Source organism: Morone saxatilis, unplaced genomic scaffold (genome assembly GCF_004916995.1).
Source record: "Morone saxatilis isolate NCDOM2014 unplaced genomic scaffold, NCSU_SB_2.0 Contig23, whole genome shotgun sequence".
NCBI lineage: Eukaryota > Metazoa > Chordata > Actinopteri > Moronidae > Morone > Morone saxatilis.
Window position 1 is genome coordinate 24,441,571 of NW_023339796.1, and position 14,289 is coordinate 24,455,859.

Here is a 14,289-nt window from a genome sequence, read left to right on the forward strand (position 1 = left end):
TTAATATTTCCATGTATATAAAAAAAAATACAGGAACATTTTTTTAGAATAAACAGGTAATTTAAAGATTTTGTTTTATAGTGTAGGGTCATTTCTGGACACTAGCCACTGACCATTAAGGTTAATCAACTTCTCATGTACTTGCCAAATGTACCTACAAAAACAAAATGTCATACACCTACATTATGGGCCTGTATGCGTTTCTTTTGATCCCTTCAATAATACATACAGCACAGATTAGCAGTAATGAAATACTGCCTGTCGTGTGTTGTGTGTGGTGTGTGTGGTCGTGGTGTGGTGCTGTGTGTGTTGGTGTGTGTGTGTGTTGTTGTGTGTGGTGTTCGAAAGCATCTCTGCATGGGGTGGTCTTTGGATGGCTGATTAGAAGATGTTACATCATCACACACACACACACACACAAAAGCACGGTTTTAATAAAACAGGAGATACAGCAGACCACCCGCCCTTTTTATATCCATATTTAATATTCCATACAGATTTTTCAATCCAATATCAGCGGCTTCATATTTCCAGATTAGGAAAGACTATACGTAATCCACAGTGTGTGTGTATGTGTATGTGTGTGTGTGGGTGTAGTTAGGGAACTCCTGTGTAAAGAACACATTTAATATCCATCTAATCTGGTTTGATAACATTGCTAGAATAATATAGTGCACAGTATGTATTAATACATACATTAATACAAATCTGTTCTTGCTGACATGATGTGAAATGGAAGAGTCAGAAGGGGAGACAATTAAGGCTTTATAGTTGTGACACATATTCACCATCAGCCATGGTCATCTAACATTGAGGTGTGTGTTAAGACACTGGGTCCCAACTCCCACTAGGGGTCTGCAAAGCTTCACCTGGGGAGTGTAAGAAGTCATATAGGGCATCTTTAAAGCAGCAGTAGGTATCTTTTATAAAAATATATTTTCGTCATATTTGCTGAAACTTTCACTATATCCTGACAGTAGAACATGAGACAAAAAAGTCTCATTACAAAGACAAATAACTAATAATAATAATAATAATAATAATAATACTGCGGTTTTAAGAGAAAAGGTTGGGAACCATTGTGTTAACATGTACTCTGTACCCCAACTCTGTAGGGCACTTTGGGAACATTGTATGTAACAAGTGATGTTCAAAGGCCCCCTAGAGCCCCTCATCTGTGCCTGGATGACACTGACCAACTGCACTGCTCCGACACTAACAAGTTCACTAGAGAACACAGGATGGTAAACACCTGTGTTCGTGTCAAGGCTAACAGGAGCATAGCATATTTTAACTTGAAGCTAACCAGCACTTAAAAGCTCAGTGGTAAGTAGCCTCCTACAGAGCCAGTCAACTTGTCAGTGTGAAGGAAGATAGTGAGAGGGAGGGCCATCAGGTATAATATAAATAAAATATATTTTCTTTATCAAAATAGAAACATTTTTATTTCTGATGTAACAGTGCCTATTTCCTTTTCTTTGTAAAAGTGAAACTGATGTCTTTGCGCCTTGATACAGCTACTGAAAGAGTGACGTATGATACAGAACAAGCTAAATCAAAAGCAGATAGCGCCCTCTGCCGTTTAAAGAGAGTAACATGGTTAGCAATATAAGCTACATATTTGTTGCCAGTGGAGAAATCACCAGACTGCCTGGTCTGGTGAGTTAGGAGAAACTTTATACACTTTGTGAAATGCTCAATTCCTAATTATTTGAGCCTCATTGTGAATTCAGTGTGTAAAAAACATTGTGTCCAGGGAAGTGAGATCTAATCACAAGTGGTCACTGGAGACACGTGTGGAGACGCATCCTGGTGTAAACTGACGTGCTGTCCACTTGTGATCAGACCACCCAAGGTGCACATTAATGCCATGTACGGACAGGGCGTATTTATGTGTCCTAGCTATTCTTGCTATTGTTGCTAGGTGCATGATGTCACAGACTAACTCTAATCCCATTGGCTGTTTCTTTTTCTGTCTCTTTTTTTTGCCTATTTCAGATAGTGCAGCAAGCTGAAGTGAGAGCTGAAATGAGGGTGGAGAGGCGGCGTGGCTTTCCTTTCCTACCATCCTTTGCTTTTCCTTCGGCCCTGTGGAAGCACTCATCCACACCACTGCACTGAACCCTTTTCACTCTGTCACTGCACTTGATCTCTCTTTCTCCTTACATCTATCTATCTTGCTTGATGAATAGGTCAAGCACCACAAACCAGTAGACCCTCTCAGTAAAGACCAGTGAAATCAATTGCTTAGATTGTAGAACTGCTAAGAGAGATCATCCTACTCAAGCAATGCAGTAGTCTATTTAAATATATTACCTCACCTCACCCCTCCCCACCCCCACCACCACCCAGTGTCTGGCTCTGTCCCACAGGCTCCCACAGGCAATGAGGAGGGCCAGGGGGTTTATCTCTTTCTAGACTTTCTCTTCTCCACCTTGTGTCTTCATGTTTTGGGGGTCCTCTAGTGCCCCCGCCCTCTGTCAACCCCCCCGCACCCGCTGCCACCACGGCCGGCCATCCCAGTCGCCTCGTTGCCATGCCGACAGAGACACTGGCTCCAGCCCTGCCAGATAGCAAGGCCGCTGGCCCCGCAACACCCTTCAGTTCCACCGTACCCCTCCGTATCCTCAATAAGGGCCCTGAGTACTTCAGGAGACAGGTACCATTACATCACCCTGTGCTGTCAGTCTTACAATGTATATACTGCTATGTTATACCCGAATCTGGATACTTTTAAATGTTTTAATTTGTCTTTCATGGAGAAGTACAGATACTTGTGTAAAAAAAAAGTACGGATTCAATTTCTTTAATCAAGTAAAAGTCTAAAAGTACAGGCTCTGAAATGTTCTCAGTACAAAGTAAAAAGTCATCTATTGGTTTCTCTGAAGGACATTTGTACTGACTTTCTGTGGAAACCTAACTGGAACTACAAATTTAGTTGTCTCCCTCTCTTGTCTGTTTCGTGGGTGATATGCACTGTTCTTGATATTTGGAAAGTACAGATATTTGTGTAAAAATGTAGGGTGTAAAAGTTAAACTTTCTCATAGACATAGATACTAAAATAAAATACAGATACCTAGAAAAACGACTTTATTATTTTATTTCCAACCTCTGCCAACATCACCAAATATAGTTTCAATCCGACACCAGTAATACCAGGGCCAAAATCACCAGTATCCATACATGTAATCAAAGGAGACAATGTGCTATCTAGTGCTCATTCTCTCTACTATTTTGAGGGTTAGTCTTAATCGTGAGATCAAAAGTCCATGTTTGTTTTAGCCATACTTAGCCAACCTCACCTTTTTTATTGTTTGACAATTTTCTAGTCAACTAAAACTGAACATTTTAGTACTACTGTGGGTTCTTGCAGCGCACAATCTCACACACTGGGTTGTGTACCACACAACTTTTATTTAACGCATCGCTGTCACAACTGACAACACACAACAACTTCATACGGCTCTTGCTCCTGCTCTCAGTTGTCTCTCCGCCACCCAGGTCCAGCACACTACTGCAATATAAGGGAAGAGTGATTACTCAATAAGTAGCAGCTGTGATCATCAACTCAAAGCCTTCCCCACACCTCTCTCTTCTGCAGCTGAGTGAAACATCAATTCAAACATGATATTAATTTGCATTTCTGCATTTTCATATTTATCTTGAACCAACACCATTCAGCACAGTCAACAACAACAAACACCTCTCTGACACTGATTTACATTAACATGTACATACATACCATACCAGCATATTTTATTCAAGGCCAAAGACCAATTTTCCACATAGAATGCTGTATTCTAATAACCACTAGATGGTGCAAAAAGACTACATTTAAATGCATGAGTCTGTAAGTGTAACACATCATTTCTTAAAGTAAAGACATTCATACACCACTGTTGCTTGTGCATATTTTATTTTTATTGTCCTAGACCAGTGGTTCCCAACCTGTATGAACTTAAGGGACTGCTTTTCTATCATTCATAGGTGACATTTTCTATGGATATTTCATATTATCATTATTATTATTATTAGTGTTTGGAATTTCCCCATTGTGGGACTATTAAAGGAATATCTTATCTTATCTTATTATTATTATATAATTATTATTATTATTAAACTATATCATGAACCAAAATAATGAACTTAGTAGTGAAGTTTGTGTAAAACAGGTGATTTGGATGAATTTTGAGCAGGTTACTTCCTGTTTAGGGAACTTTTTACACAATTGTAATGTGTATTTTTTTTTCATCAGTTTTTTAACAGTCGTACAAACTTAACAACATTGGTCAATTAAACAATTTACTTAACATTTACTTTTCTGCACAGAAGTGAAAATGCAATCATAAGGTTGTGCCAAAAGACAAGTGTGGGACATTTTTGGAATTGGAAATATAAGGATGCAAATGAAAAAATATGCATCGTACACGGCAATCTATCCAGTGATTCAACATGCAGCAGCACTCTGACTTCATTTGACCTGAATTGATCGTAGCCTTGCCTACTACTTCATGTCAAAATTACTGCTGTGAAAAAGGTCTGTGGTCAGAGGGAAGAAGTATATGCAGAAGGTTTTTCCACTATGGCGTGTCTGCTAGCTTAGCCGGACTTCGTCAAGCAGGGGATAGCCCCCACCCTCCGTTGAAATCTACCTTGACTTCGACTTACCTGACTTGCAGGTTTAGTGTTCAGTCTGAATGTCAATTGTTGCCCTGTCAACAGTTTATAGCCCCAAAAGGGTTTGCAGCCTGTTCTGGGTGTGGCCCTGCATCTTTCCTTATTTTTGGTTAGCTCCAACCCTGGGTATGCAGAAATGAGCAGATAGAATAGAAAACCTGTGGAATGGTTGTAATCATTAACTCATTTTATTTTTAATCTGTGTCCCAGGTGGAACCTAACCCTAAGCGCCTCAGTGCTGTTGAGAGACTAGAAGCTGACAAGGCCAAGTATGTCAAGAGTCAGGAAGTTATCAATGCCAAACAAGAGCCAATCAAACCACCTGTGCTGGCCAAGCCTCCCGTCGGTCACACCCTCCTGTCCAAGAGAGGCCCTGGGACTGGTGGAGGAGGAGGAAATGGAGGCGGGTTACCTTTCAAAGCATCCAATAACAACGCCAAGGCAGACACATGTGCAACAAGCAGCGGCGGCAGCAAACGGGACAATTTAAACCTGGAGATTCTAAAAAATCTGCTAAACTCTTCGTCCTCTTCGGGAGCAGGATCTGAAGGTCTAAGAGGTGGAGCTAAGAGTGCTGTGCTGATGAGGTCATCAGGGGGAATGGCTAGGAGTTGGACGCCATCAGGGTAAACTAATATGCTATGTTTATGTCTTGTGTAAACTACTGCTTTAACATTTAAGCACTGATTATGAGCTGTTTTTGTGTACTTATTTACTGCAAATGGATCACAGTGACTGAAATTTCATAAATCCTCCTGACACAGGGTAGGGGAATCACCATAACATAACTCCATAAAAGAAGCCATTATTTTCTCAGATCGTCATGCTAATATGTCTGGAAAATATCTTTATGTGGTTGGCAAAAGTTACCACCTCTTCTCCAAATAATGAATAATAGCTAGTATTGTAGCATTCATAGTTTATAGAGGTGCGCTAGTTGCTGAGGATAACTAGCTTGAAGCTGTAGAAGGTAACTTTTATGAAAATAACTTTTTGTCATACAGTATATGCTACAACTTTCACTATATCCTGACAGTAGTACATGAGACAGGTCATCTGTGAAGACATCAGGTTCCTCTGGCTCCTCCCAGTGCTCTTAAGGGCAATTGCAAGACTGGCCTGGACAAAAACAACCAATCGGAGCCAAGATAGTTGGCCTCATTCCCAGGTCATTTCCATGCATTTAAACTCTATTTCTGGTATTTGTGACAGAGGCATGTCCAAACACTCAGAACACACACTCTGAATGAGCCCACACTTGATTTTGTCTTCCTACCCTATTGTTTTACATTGTATGTATTTTGTGTTTTCTGCTCCTAGGATGCCGTTAACCTACCGCTCTACAATGACTCTTAATGAGCAACCAGCTGACTCAGCTCCCAGTCCGAGCACCTCGCACTCCCTCCGATCCTTCTCCCATTCCCTGAAGGTCCCTCCAATCAACAGCGGGGGACGTCGCAGTCCGCAACAGGGAGGAAATCTAAACCTTAGTAGACGAGTCCTGGACGAGAGAGCAGGTGAAGGAGGAGTTATCGATCGATCTCGCTCACCACTACCGCCTCTGCTCACGTCCCACTCCTCGTCCGACCTCCTGCGACTGTGCAATGGCAAGCCGCTCCGCACAGCCCGATCCAGCAGCTCCTCAGCTCCACCCCTCCCCCCAAAACCCAATCCCGCCTCCCTCCCTCCTCCCGCACTTTCCTTGTCACTGCCCCCCCCACGTCCAACTCCGTCCCCCTTACCCTGTGACAACACCACCCCTCTGTCGTTACCTTGTGATCTGGGAGACCGTTCCAATACTTCAACCGATCCCAACCTGGAGCTTGAGCTTGGTTCGTCTGTTGTTCGTCGCTCCTCGCTACACAGATCTAAATCAGACCTGTCAGACCGGTACGCCCGGGCTGGAGCTGACGTGGAACGCTTTTTTAACTACTGCGGCCTTGACCCCGAGGAGCTGGAGGCAGTAGGTCCAGAGAACTTTGCACGGGCCAACTCGGATATCGTCAGCCTGAACTTCAGATCAGCCTCTATGATCTCTTCCGACTGCGACCGGTCGCGGCGATCTTCCAACGATGCACTGTCAGACGGGGACGAAGACGAGGAAGAGGAGGCTGGAGAGCGTGTGCCATATGGCATCTCAGCTGTGGAGCGAAATGCGAGAGTCATTAAGTGGCTGTACAGCATCAAACAGGCGAGAGAAACACAAAAAGTCTCACATGTTTAGGACAAACACTACAGTGGATTAGATGTACTGTAAACTATAGACAAACCGCCCCATGTTTCAGAAATGATACAAGGACCAGAATTCCTCACAGGTTTAGAGGCCATGATCTTGGGGCTGAACTGAAATATTGTCAAAATGTATAGATGGATGAATGAGTGGATGGAAGCAAAATTCTGACAGGTCTGACATAAACTAGGTAAGAAGACACAATTTTGTTTAGAAATTAAAGACGTGATGAGGAAAAGGACTCCCCAGGCTTAGAACAACACGAACACTAAGAACATAAAGGAATAAAACTTCCTATCATATGAACAAAATGTTTAGTCTGGAGAGACAAGCAACCATGGGACCTGTATGAAAACAAATAAGTTGATTAAATGTTTCTCTATGGACACTGTATAACTCTGGCAGACAAAGTCTGTCAATTTGGTTGAGCAGCAAGAGCGAAATGCACTATGATTGTCTAAGGACCCATAAAGTGACCACCTCACTACAAAGGGTTATAGGCCTTTCTCACAGAGAACATTTTGGCTTGTCAAACACAGGTTTGACCAACATTCCATTTAGGACTGGTAGCCTGGTTTCAGAAATCTGAATCATCAACTACATCTCTGGGTTTGTGCTGGTTCACAGGTGTTTCCTCAGTAGGATACAGCTGACTAATCAAAGCAGTTGGTAGGCATGATATGAAAATTTCCCACACAACTCACAATTCACAATTAACTCACAATTAATCCTGGCCAAAATAATTGCGTATATTATCCCAATAATCACCAAAAAAAAACTGCACTAAAACATGCTGGAATCACTTTACATTTTGTTAAGAAGTAAATATTTTTTGTAAACAAAACTCCCCATTCTCTGACAGTCAGGTGCTGGTAGGTCGCAGGGCCATGTACTAAGAAATTAGATCAGTTACAGATCAAATATTTAGGTTGTCAGAGATCGACTCTTTGGCAGCGGTTCGTTGGTATTTGAAAGTTATGGTAATTCAGTCTGATTATCAGTCTTTCAGTATTTTAATGTGTTAGCTCCAGGCTTTTGGCAGTGTTCATCCTGGCTCATGCTTACCAGTTCTGCCTGTGCTTTTCTTGCAATGACAAGTCAAACTGCACACATTGAGAAAGGCCTATGTCACAGTGTTGATGTCTTAGTTTAAACAACAGGTCCTGACATCTTTGCAAAACAGATACTGAACTCTATCTGTCAAAAAATCACTTGGAAAGTCAGTGATGCTGGTACACTGTGCGGCTGTAAAGTCAGCTCAGTGAAGTAACTTGACATTTGTTATAGGAATAATCAGTTCAGCGCTAACTTAATGGGTCACAAAGATGAGGTTATTAATGCATCAAGGTGTAAACTATGACACTGCAAAATGTTAGCAAACTCATGAAACTAAGCTAGCTTTCCCTGAGCTTTAGCTGTTGTTAAGCTAGATATTGTAATTGCTAAATGAAGGCCTTGGAATGTGTGAAGATTGACGAAGGAAACAGAAGACATTGGTACGGTGATTTGGACAGATACACACACAATATAAAATATAATCTCTCAAGCATACTTATCCATGCAGCATTAAGGCTACACTATCATATCATTAACAAATCAACTACTTGTTCATGTAACCCAACAAAACATTTCACCAGAGAGTTGTATTGTCCTGTGATGGGTTATTCAGAGGCTGCTCCACAACAAATCGTGACTACTTGTAATTTGGGTCAAATGGTTGAATGTAAGGCTTAATGTATCACTACTGGTGCTGTCTATGGGTGCCTTTACACCTGACTTTTTTGGTTGAATTTAAATGAACTCTGGTGCATTTACCTGTTTAATTTGGTCTTGTTTAGGCTGAACGTCATTCAAACTAGGACCAACTGCAGACCAAAGACTGCTTAAGAAGTCTTGGTCAATTTCCAACCACAAACAAAAAGGAGTTCGGTCTAGACCTGCTCTATTTGAAAAGTATCCTGAGATAACTTCTGTTATGAATTGGCGCTATACAAATTAAAAAAATTAAATTAAATTGAATTGAAACTGTTTGTGGTGCAAACATGAATACATCAATTAATACGTAAATACGTAAAAAAAAATTAACAGCTGGTATTTGAAACAGCTATTTTGAAATTGCAGAGTAGATTTTAATTGTATTAGTAATCATGATTTAGCAAGCTAACTCTTAAGGGACAGCTCAAAATCAACCTAATAAACAACCTAATAATGAACCTTGTGGTGCTCAAAGCGCCAAAAAAATACATTTGAAAAACTAAACAGCAATGTCTTTTTCCAGAAATCATGACCCAGTTACTCAAGATAATCCACAGACCTTGTTGTGAGCATTTTCATGTAGGAACTATTTTCTTTCTATCACATTTTGAAGATGGTTAAAGCTGCAGTAGGTAACTTTTATGAAAAATAGCTTATAAAAAGCCATTAGGAGCACTAGGAGCAGCCAGAGGAACCTGACACAGATTATCTGTGTCATGTACTACTGTCAGGATATAGTGAAAGTTTCCGCAAATATGACAATGTTATTTTTTATAGAAGTTAATGGCTATTAAAAAAGCAATCGTTAGTTAGCTAATTATATTTTAAGATGTGACTAAATCTATGTTGCTTTTATATTGTAACCATTTTCAAAATGTGGTTGTCTTTTCAACATAGATTAGCCTAGCACATAGTATATCTAAGTACAGGAAAGGAGGAAGTCGACTGAGGTTTGCTGGAGCAAAAAGGAGAAAAAAGGGGTGGGACTAAGGAAGATGATGGTTTAATTTGTAATAAGTCAGTGAGAACATCTAACAAACCAAAACTGAATGACAACTATGCATTGTTTTCCATTTGTGCAAACCAAATGAACCAGGTGTGAAAGTGACCTAAACAATCAAACCTTTACACAGGTATGCCATCACATGTTCACTTAGTGAAATCCACATCCACATGCAAATGTAAGGGAGAATTCAAAAGAAAAGTAAAATTTATGAGTGGGATGGGATAAAATAAACAGAGCCTCCTGCATTTCCCAGCATCAAGACATCAAAACTCTCTTTTTCGAAAAACAATGTTAGTGAAAATCTGTGGTTATGCAGACCACCAGGCACTATAAACATACAATGAAAGCAATACTATTGAAGCTGTCAGTTCACCACTACATTGTACACAGGAAGGGTGAAAAGAGATTGTGGTCATGTAATGCGTCAGTGTTCTCGCCAAATGCCATTTAAGATTTAGGGTGTTTATAGTTGCTCCTGCTGTAGATCGCATCCTACAGCCACACGCAGACGATGTAGGCTGCGTTCATGTTGAACACGTTGTCGATGCCCTCACTTCTGCTTTCTTGTCTGCCATCAAAGCCAGCCGCAGGAAGAAACATGTTTCTTTACCCTTGTGTGCTCCCAGATAATGAAGGTAGTTCACCTCCACCCTTATCCTTGTCATCTGTCTGCACGTCGCTGACATGTCTCAAGGCCTGAAGCCATATCGGTGTGAATGCAGCGCCTCGGTCAGTGTCTACCAACTGTCAGTGTGTCCTTCTGCCCCACCACCTCCCTTCACCTCACCTTAAATCTGTGCTGCAGGTCTGCTTCAGTGTGTCCAACAACAGCAACAACCCTGCTGGGCTTACTTCACTTGCCTGCACAATACAACTTTGCGGATATTGGCGGTATGGAACAGGGTCTGCAGGGTCTTTAAAAGTCTAAAATCCAACAACCTGAATATATGCCATAAAATATAAATATGATTTTGATCTGATAGGTCTTAAACATTTATTGGATTAATGAAGTTAATGTTACTTATATGAAGTTGCATTTTTCAGTATCGCTTTTAAATGTTTCTTTTGGGGGAGGGTAACAATTTTGTATTGATCGTGTGGTAAAAACTACAACTTACTTTTACTTTGCCTATATGGACATAAACTAAGTCCTAAATTGCATTCATAATGGTCTTTAAAAGTCTTTCAGTTCAACCTGTTGAAACCTGCATCAACATCTGACAACTATAGTCTCTGTAATGTATGGTTTGGAATGCATATGCTGACATATTGTGTAGGGGAGAACAGCTTGAGCCACGTTTTAATGAAAATGTCTGTAGATATAGGTTTGCTATTGTGTAACACCCTGTTTACACTTACCAGTTGCCACACAGTTTGAAAATCGAAGAGAAGTGCAACCAATAAACATTAAAGACATTGAAAGCTGCACAACAACCTGTAGAATATTACACGCCCATTTTGGCTCCCAAGGAAAACCTGCTATTTTTTGGTTCCAGCTGGTAAACAAAGTTTCCGAACCAATTTATTTTTGTTCGAAATGCTCAGAACAGTTCAAAACTAGGTGCTTGAGTCAGAACTGAGCAAGTTCCCTGTTGGTGGTCCCAGGTTGTTCCTGTTTTGGAAAAAGCCTACATTTGTGCAGTTCATTACATCTTCGCCCCTGAAAATAGACTTTCCCCCTGCTCTGCCTTTAAGTGATTGTATACTGAAACTTTTGATGACCACTGTAATCATTCATCCTGCACATGTTGGCCCTGAAGTTCCCTCACTACTGTGACTCCAACAGTGGGACAAAACCCACAGTCCTCAATCTGTGTCAAATTGCATCCTTCCACTGAAGCTAATATGTTTCAGTCTAGGTTAGCCAAATTCATAGTATAAATCATCATCCTGGAAGTGGTGTGTAGGTTTGTTTAACAAGCAAACACTCCATGAAAACACAAAAGGAATTTCGTAGAATAGCAAAAGTAAATTTCGATATGCCTCGAATGCACAGTGATCACAAAACTACCGCCAATGCTCATGAACAAGCTGGCTAGCTTCAATGAGAGAAGATCTAACATTGATGTTTAATTTTTGATGCAAACCTTCTTAAAAGAGTGGAAGTGAAGTGAACCCAGTTGGGAGAAACCCCCTTCCCCTATGTCCTTGCTCTGATCTCAGGGCTGTGCTAGCATGTTCCTGTCCAGTACCCTGATCTGTCATCCTCATGTGTCTTCCCAGTGACTTCCCCTTTGGAACCCAGGAACCCCGCTGCTTCTAAATGTCAGTGTTAACAAAGACAATGTTGTTCTGTTCCGGCAGCATCATCATGCTTTAGTTTAACTTCTGTCTACATGGTGCGTTTTTTATTTCTTTGTTTTTTAATCTTTGGATTGACAGATAGAGTTCTTATGTGGTACTTGCTTTGTTTTATTTTTTTCTTCTATGTGTAAATGCTGTAAGGAAAAAAATGTATATATTTGATTTAAAAGAGCAATGGGTTGGATTTCAGTTTCTCTCTGTCTGAAAGTTTATGTGTTACAAAAGATCCTAAACAAAAAACTGCTGTTTTGTTCTTTGTCTGCAGTACAGAACTGCCTGATCGAACTGGGCAGGATTGTTTCAGAGACTTAGTGTTGACTGTTTTTCGACGTGGAAACTGTTACATTTTGCTTGATTGAAAAAAAAAAATATATATGTTCATGTTTAGTTTCTTTTGATTATTTCAATAAATGGCTTCTTTTGCCATCTCTTGCCACTAATGTTTTTTCAAGCATTAATCCCTCAAAGTAGTCAAAATTGCATACCTTTAGTATGTACTACTGATGAGCTTCCTAAGTCCCGCCCCTTTTAGTTTGTTGTTCCAATAACAGTTGAACAAACCTCGGTCAGAGCCCCGGTTAACTTTCTGCTTTCCTGTACTTAGATATGCTGCGTGCTAAACTGGTCTTGTAAAGAGGACCAAATTATGAAGACTGTTAAGAGATAAAAGTGACAGCTAATCTACATCAATCGTTACCTAGCGATTTAGCTGGATATTCAGCTAGTGTTTTGCTACATTGTAAAACACATACTAGCTAGCTAATCTACATTACATCGTTACCTAGCTAGTTATAGCTGATAGCCATTGTTAGCAAAATGCCAGTTAACTGCTAGGTAACGATTGATGTAGATTAGCTAGCTAGTTAGCTCGCGTTTTGCTAACATTAGCTAACTTAAGATGTGACTATACGTTGCTTCTTTTAAAGGACCTGTGTGTAGAATTGAATGGCATCTATAGAAGAGAAGTTCCTGATTGTAACTAACTGAACACCACAAAAAAGTCTATCTAGAGCTAGTGTCTGATTTGTCTGTTCTGGGCTGCTGTAGAAACATGGCAGACTCCAAGGAAGGCGACCCCTCTGTAGAGAAAAACCACTCACTGGAAGGTAACTGAAACAGCAGTTCTTATTTTCATGTGATTATACACTAATAAAAACATACCTATGAATATTATTAGTTAGTTATTAGTTTCTGGGAGGAAGTATTGGCAACCTAATTGAGCAAGTGAAATGGGAACTAAAGCAAACCCCCAGGAACAGTGCTGGGCTGTGAGGTGATTTTGTTGTGGTGTTCACAGAATGGCAAGATCTCATGAGGCACACCTTAAACTACCTTTATCCCATACAAAATCATTTGAAAATGAGCGTCTGTTAAACAAATATTGTTGTGGGTGCCACAAACACACTAAAATGCTTGTACTACAACGGCTGCAGATAAAATCATCAGTTCCAACCTGCCCTCCACCCAGAGGCAGGAAACAGGGCAAGAACTGCAGCTCCATCACACCCTGGACACAACCTGTTCAAACTTCTCCCATCTGGTAGGTGCTACAGAGCACTGTACGCCAAAACAAACAGACCCAAGAACAGGTTCTAATCTACACAGTGGCCATGACTGATGAACACTAAACCCTCCACTTTCCGACAAAATACAAATTATTTATTAACAGTTTAAAATGTACACTGTTTTTAACATCTACATATCATCCATCACTGTCAAATATGTACAGTAGGCTATTTGAGGGGATACACCATCCCCCTTGTTAGCAAAATTACCTAAATACATCCCCTTTGTTAATGTCTCTTCAATAATAAACTTTTTATACAATTCTGTTTATAAATTTATTAAAGTTTTTTTTATAAATCATTTTTAATAATCATACAGACTTAATAGGCTTCTTTTTTTTGACAAATTCAGTGTTTTCTTGTACACGGCACATTGTTCTGTTAGACAATTTACTTACTTATGCAGAGATATAAGCCTCCATCAATAACGTTCTGGGTTCTGAACTTGGGAGTTCCACCGATCAGCCATAACATCATGACCACTGACTGGTGAAGTGACTGTCAGTGGTGGGATTATTACAGAGTGAATTTTGTCCTAAATGTTGATGTTTAGAGGCAGGACATGGGCAGGTGGAGGCTTGAGGACTTGACAAGGGGCGACTTGGTGATGGTTCAGACACTCGTCAGGCTCGTCAAACTGCGCTCTTGTGGGGTGTTCCCGCTTGCAGTTGTTCAGTTTATCAGCTGAACTGGCGACAAGGCATCAGACTGGACATGGAGCACAGGGATGCATATGGGAGAGGCAGGCCCA

At 40.6% G+C, this 14,289-nt stretch overlaps 1 protein-coding gene across 1 annotated transcript; it reads left to right on the plus strand.

Moving 5' to 3' along the window:
* Positions 1–1,998: 1,998 nt before the first annotated feature.
* Positions 1,999–9,247, plus strand: fam110b (family with sequence similarity 110 member B; the record flags this gene model as incomplete). Its single annotated transcript, XM_035671275.1, is given in 3 exon segments — positions 1,999–2,659; positions 4,889–5,304; positions 5,999–9,247. Coding segments are annotated over 3 exon segments (1,443 nt in total). The 3' UTR covers positions 6,903–9,247.
* Between the last annotated feature and the right edge of the window lie 5,042 nt (positions 9,248–14,289).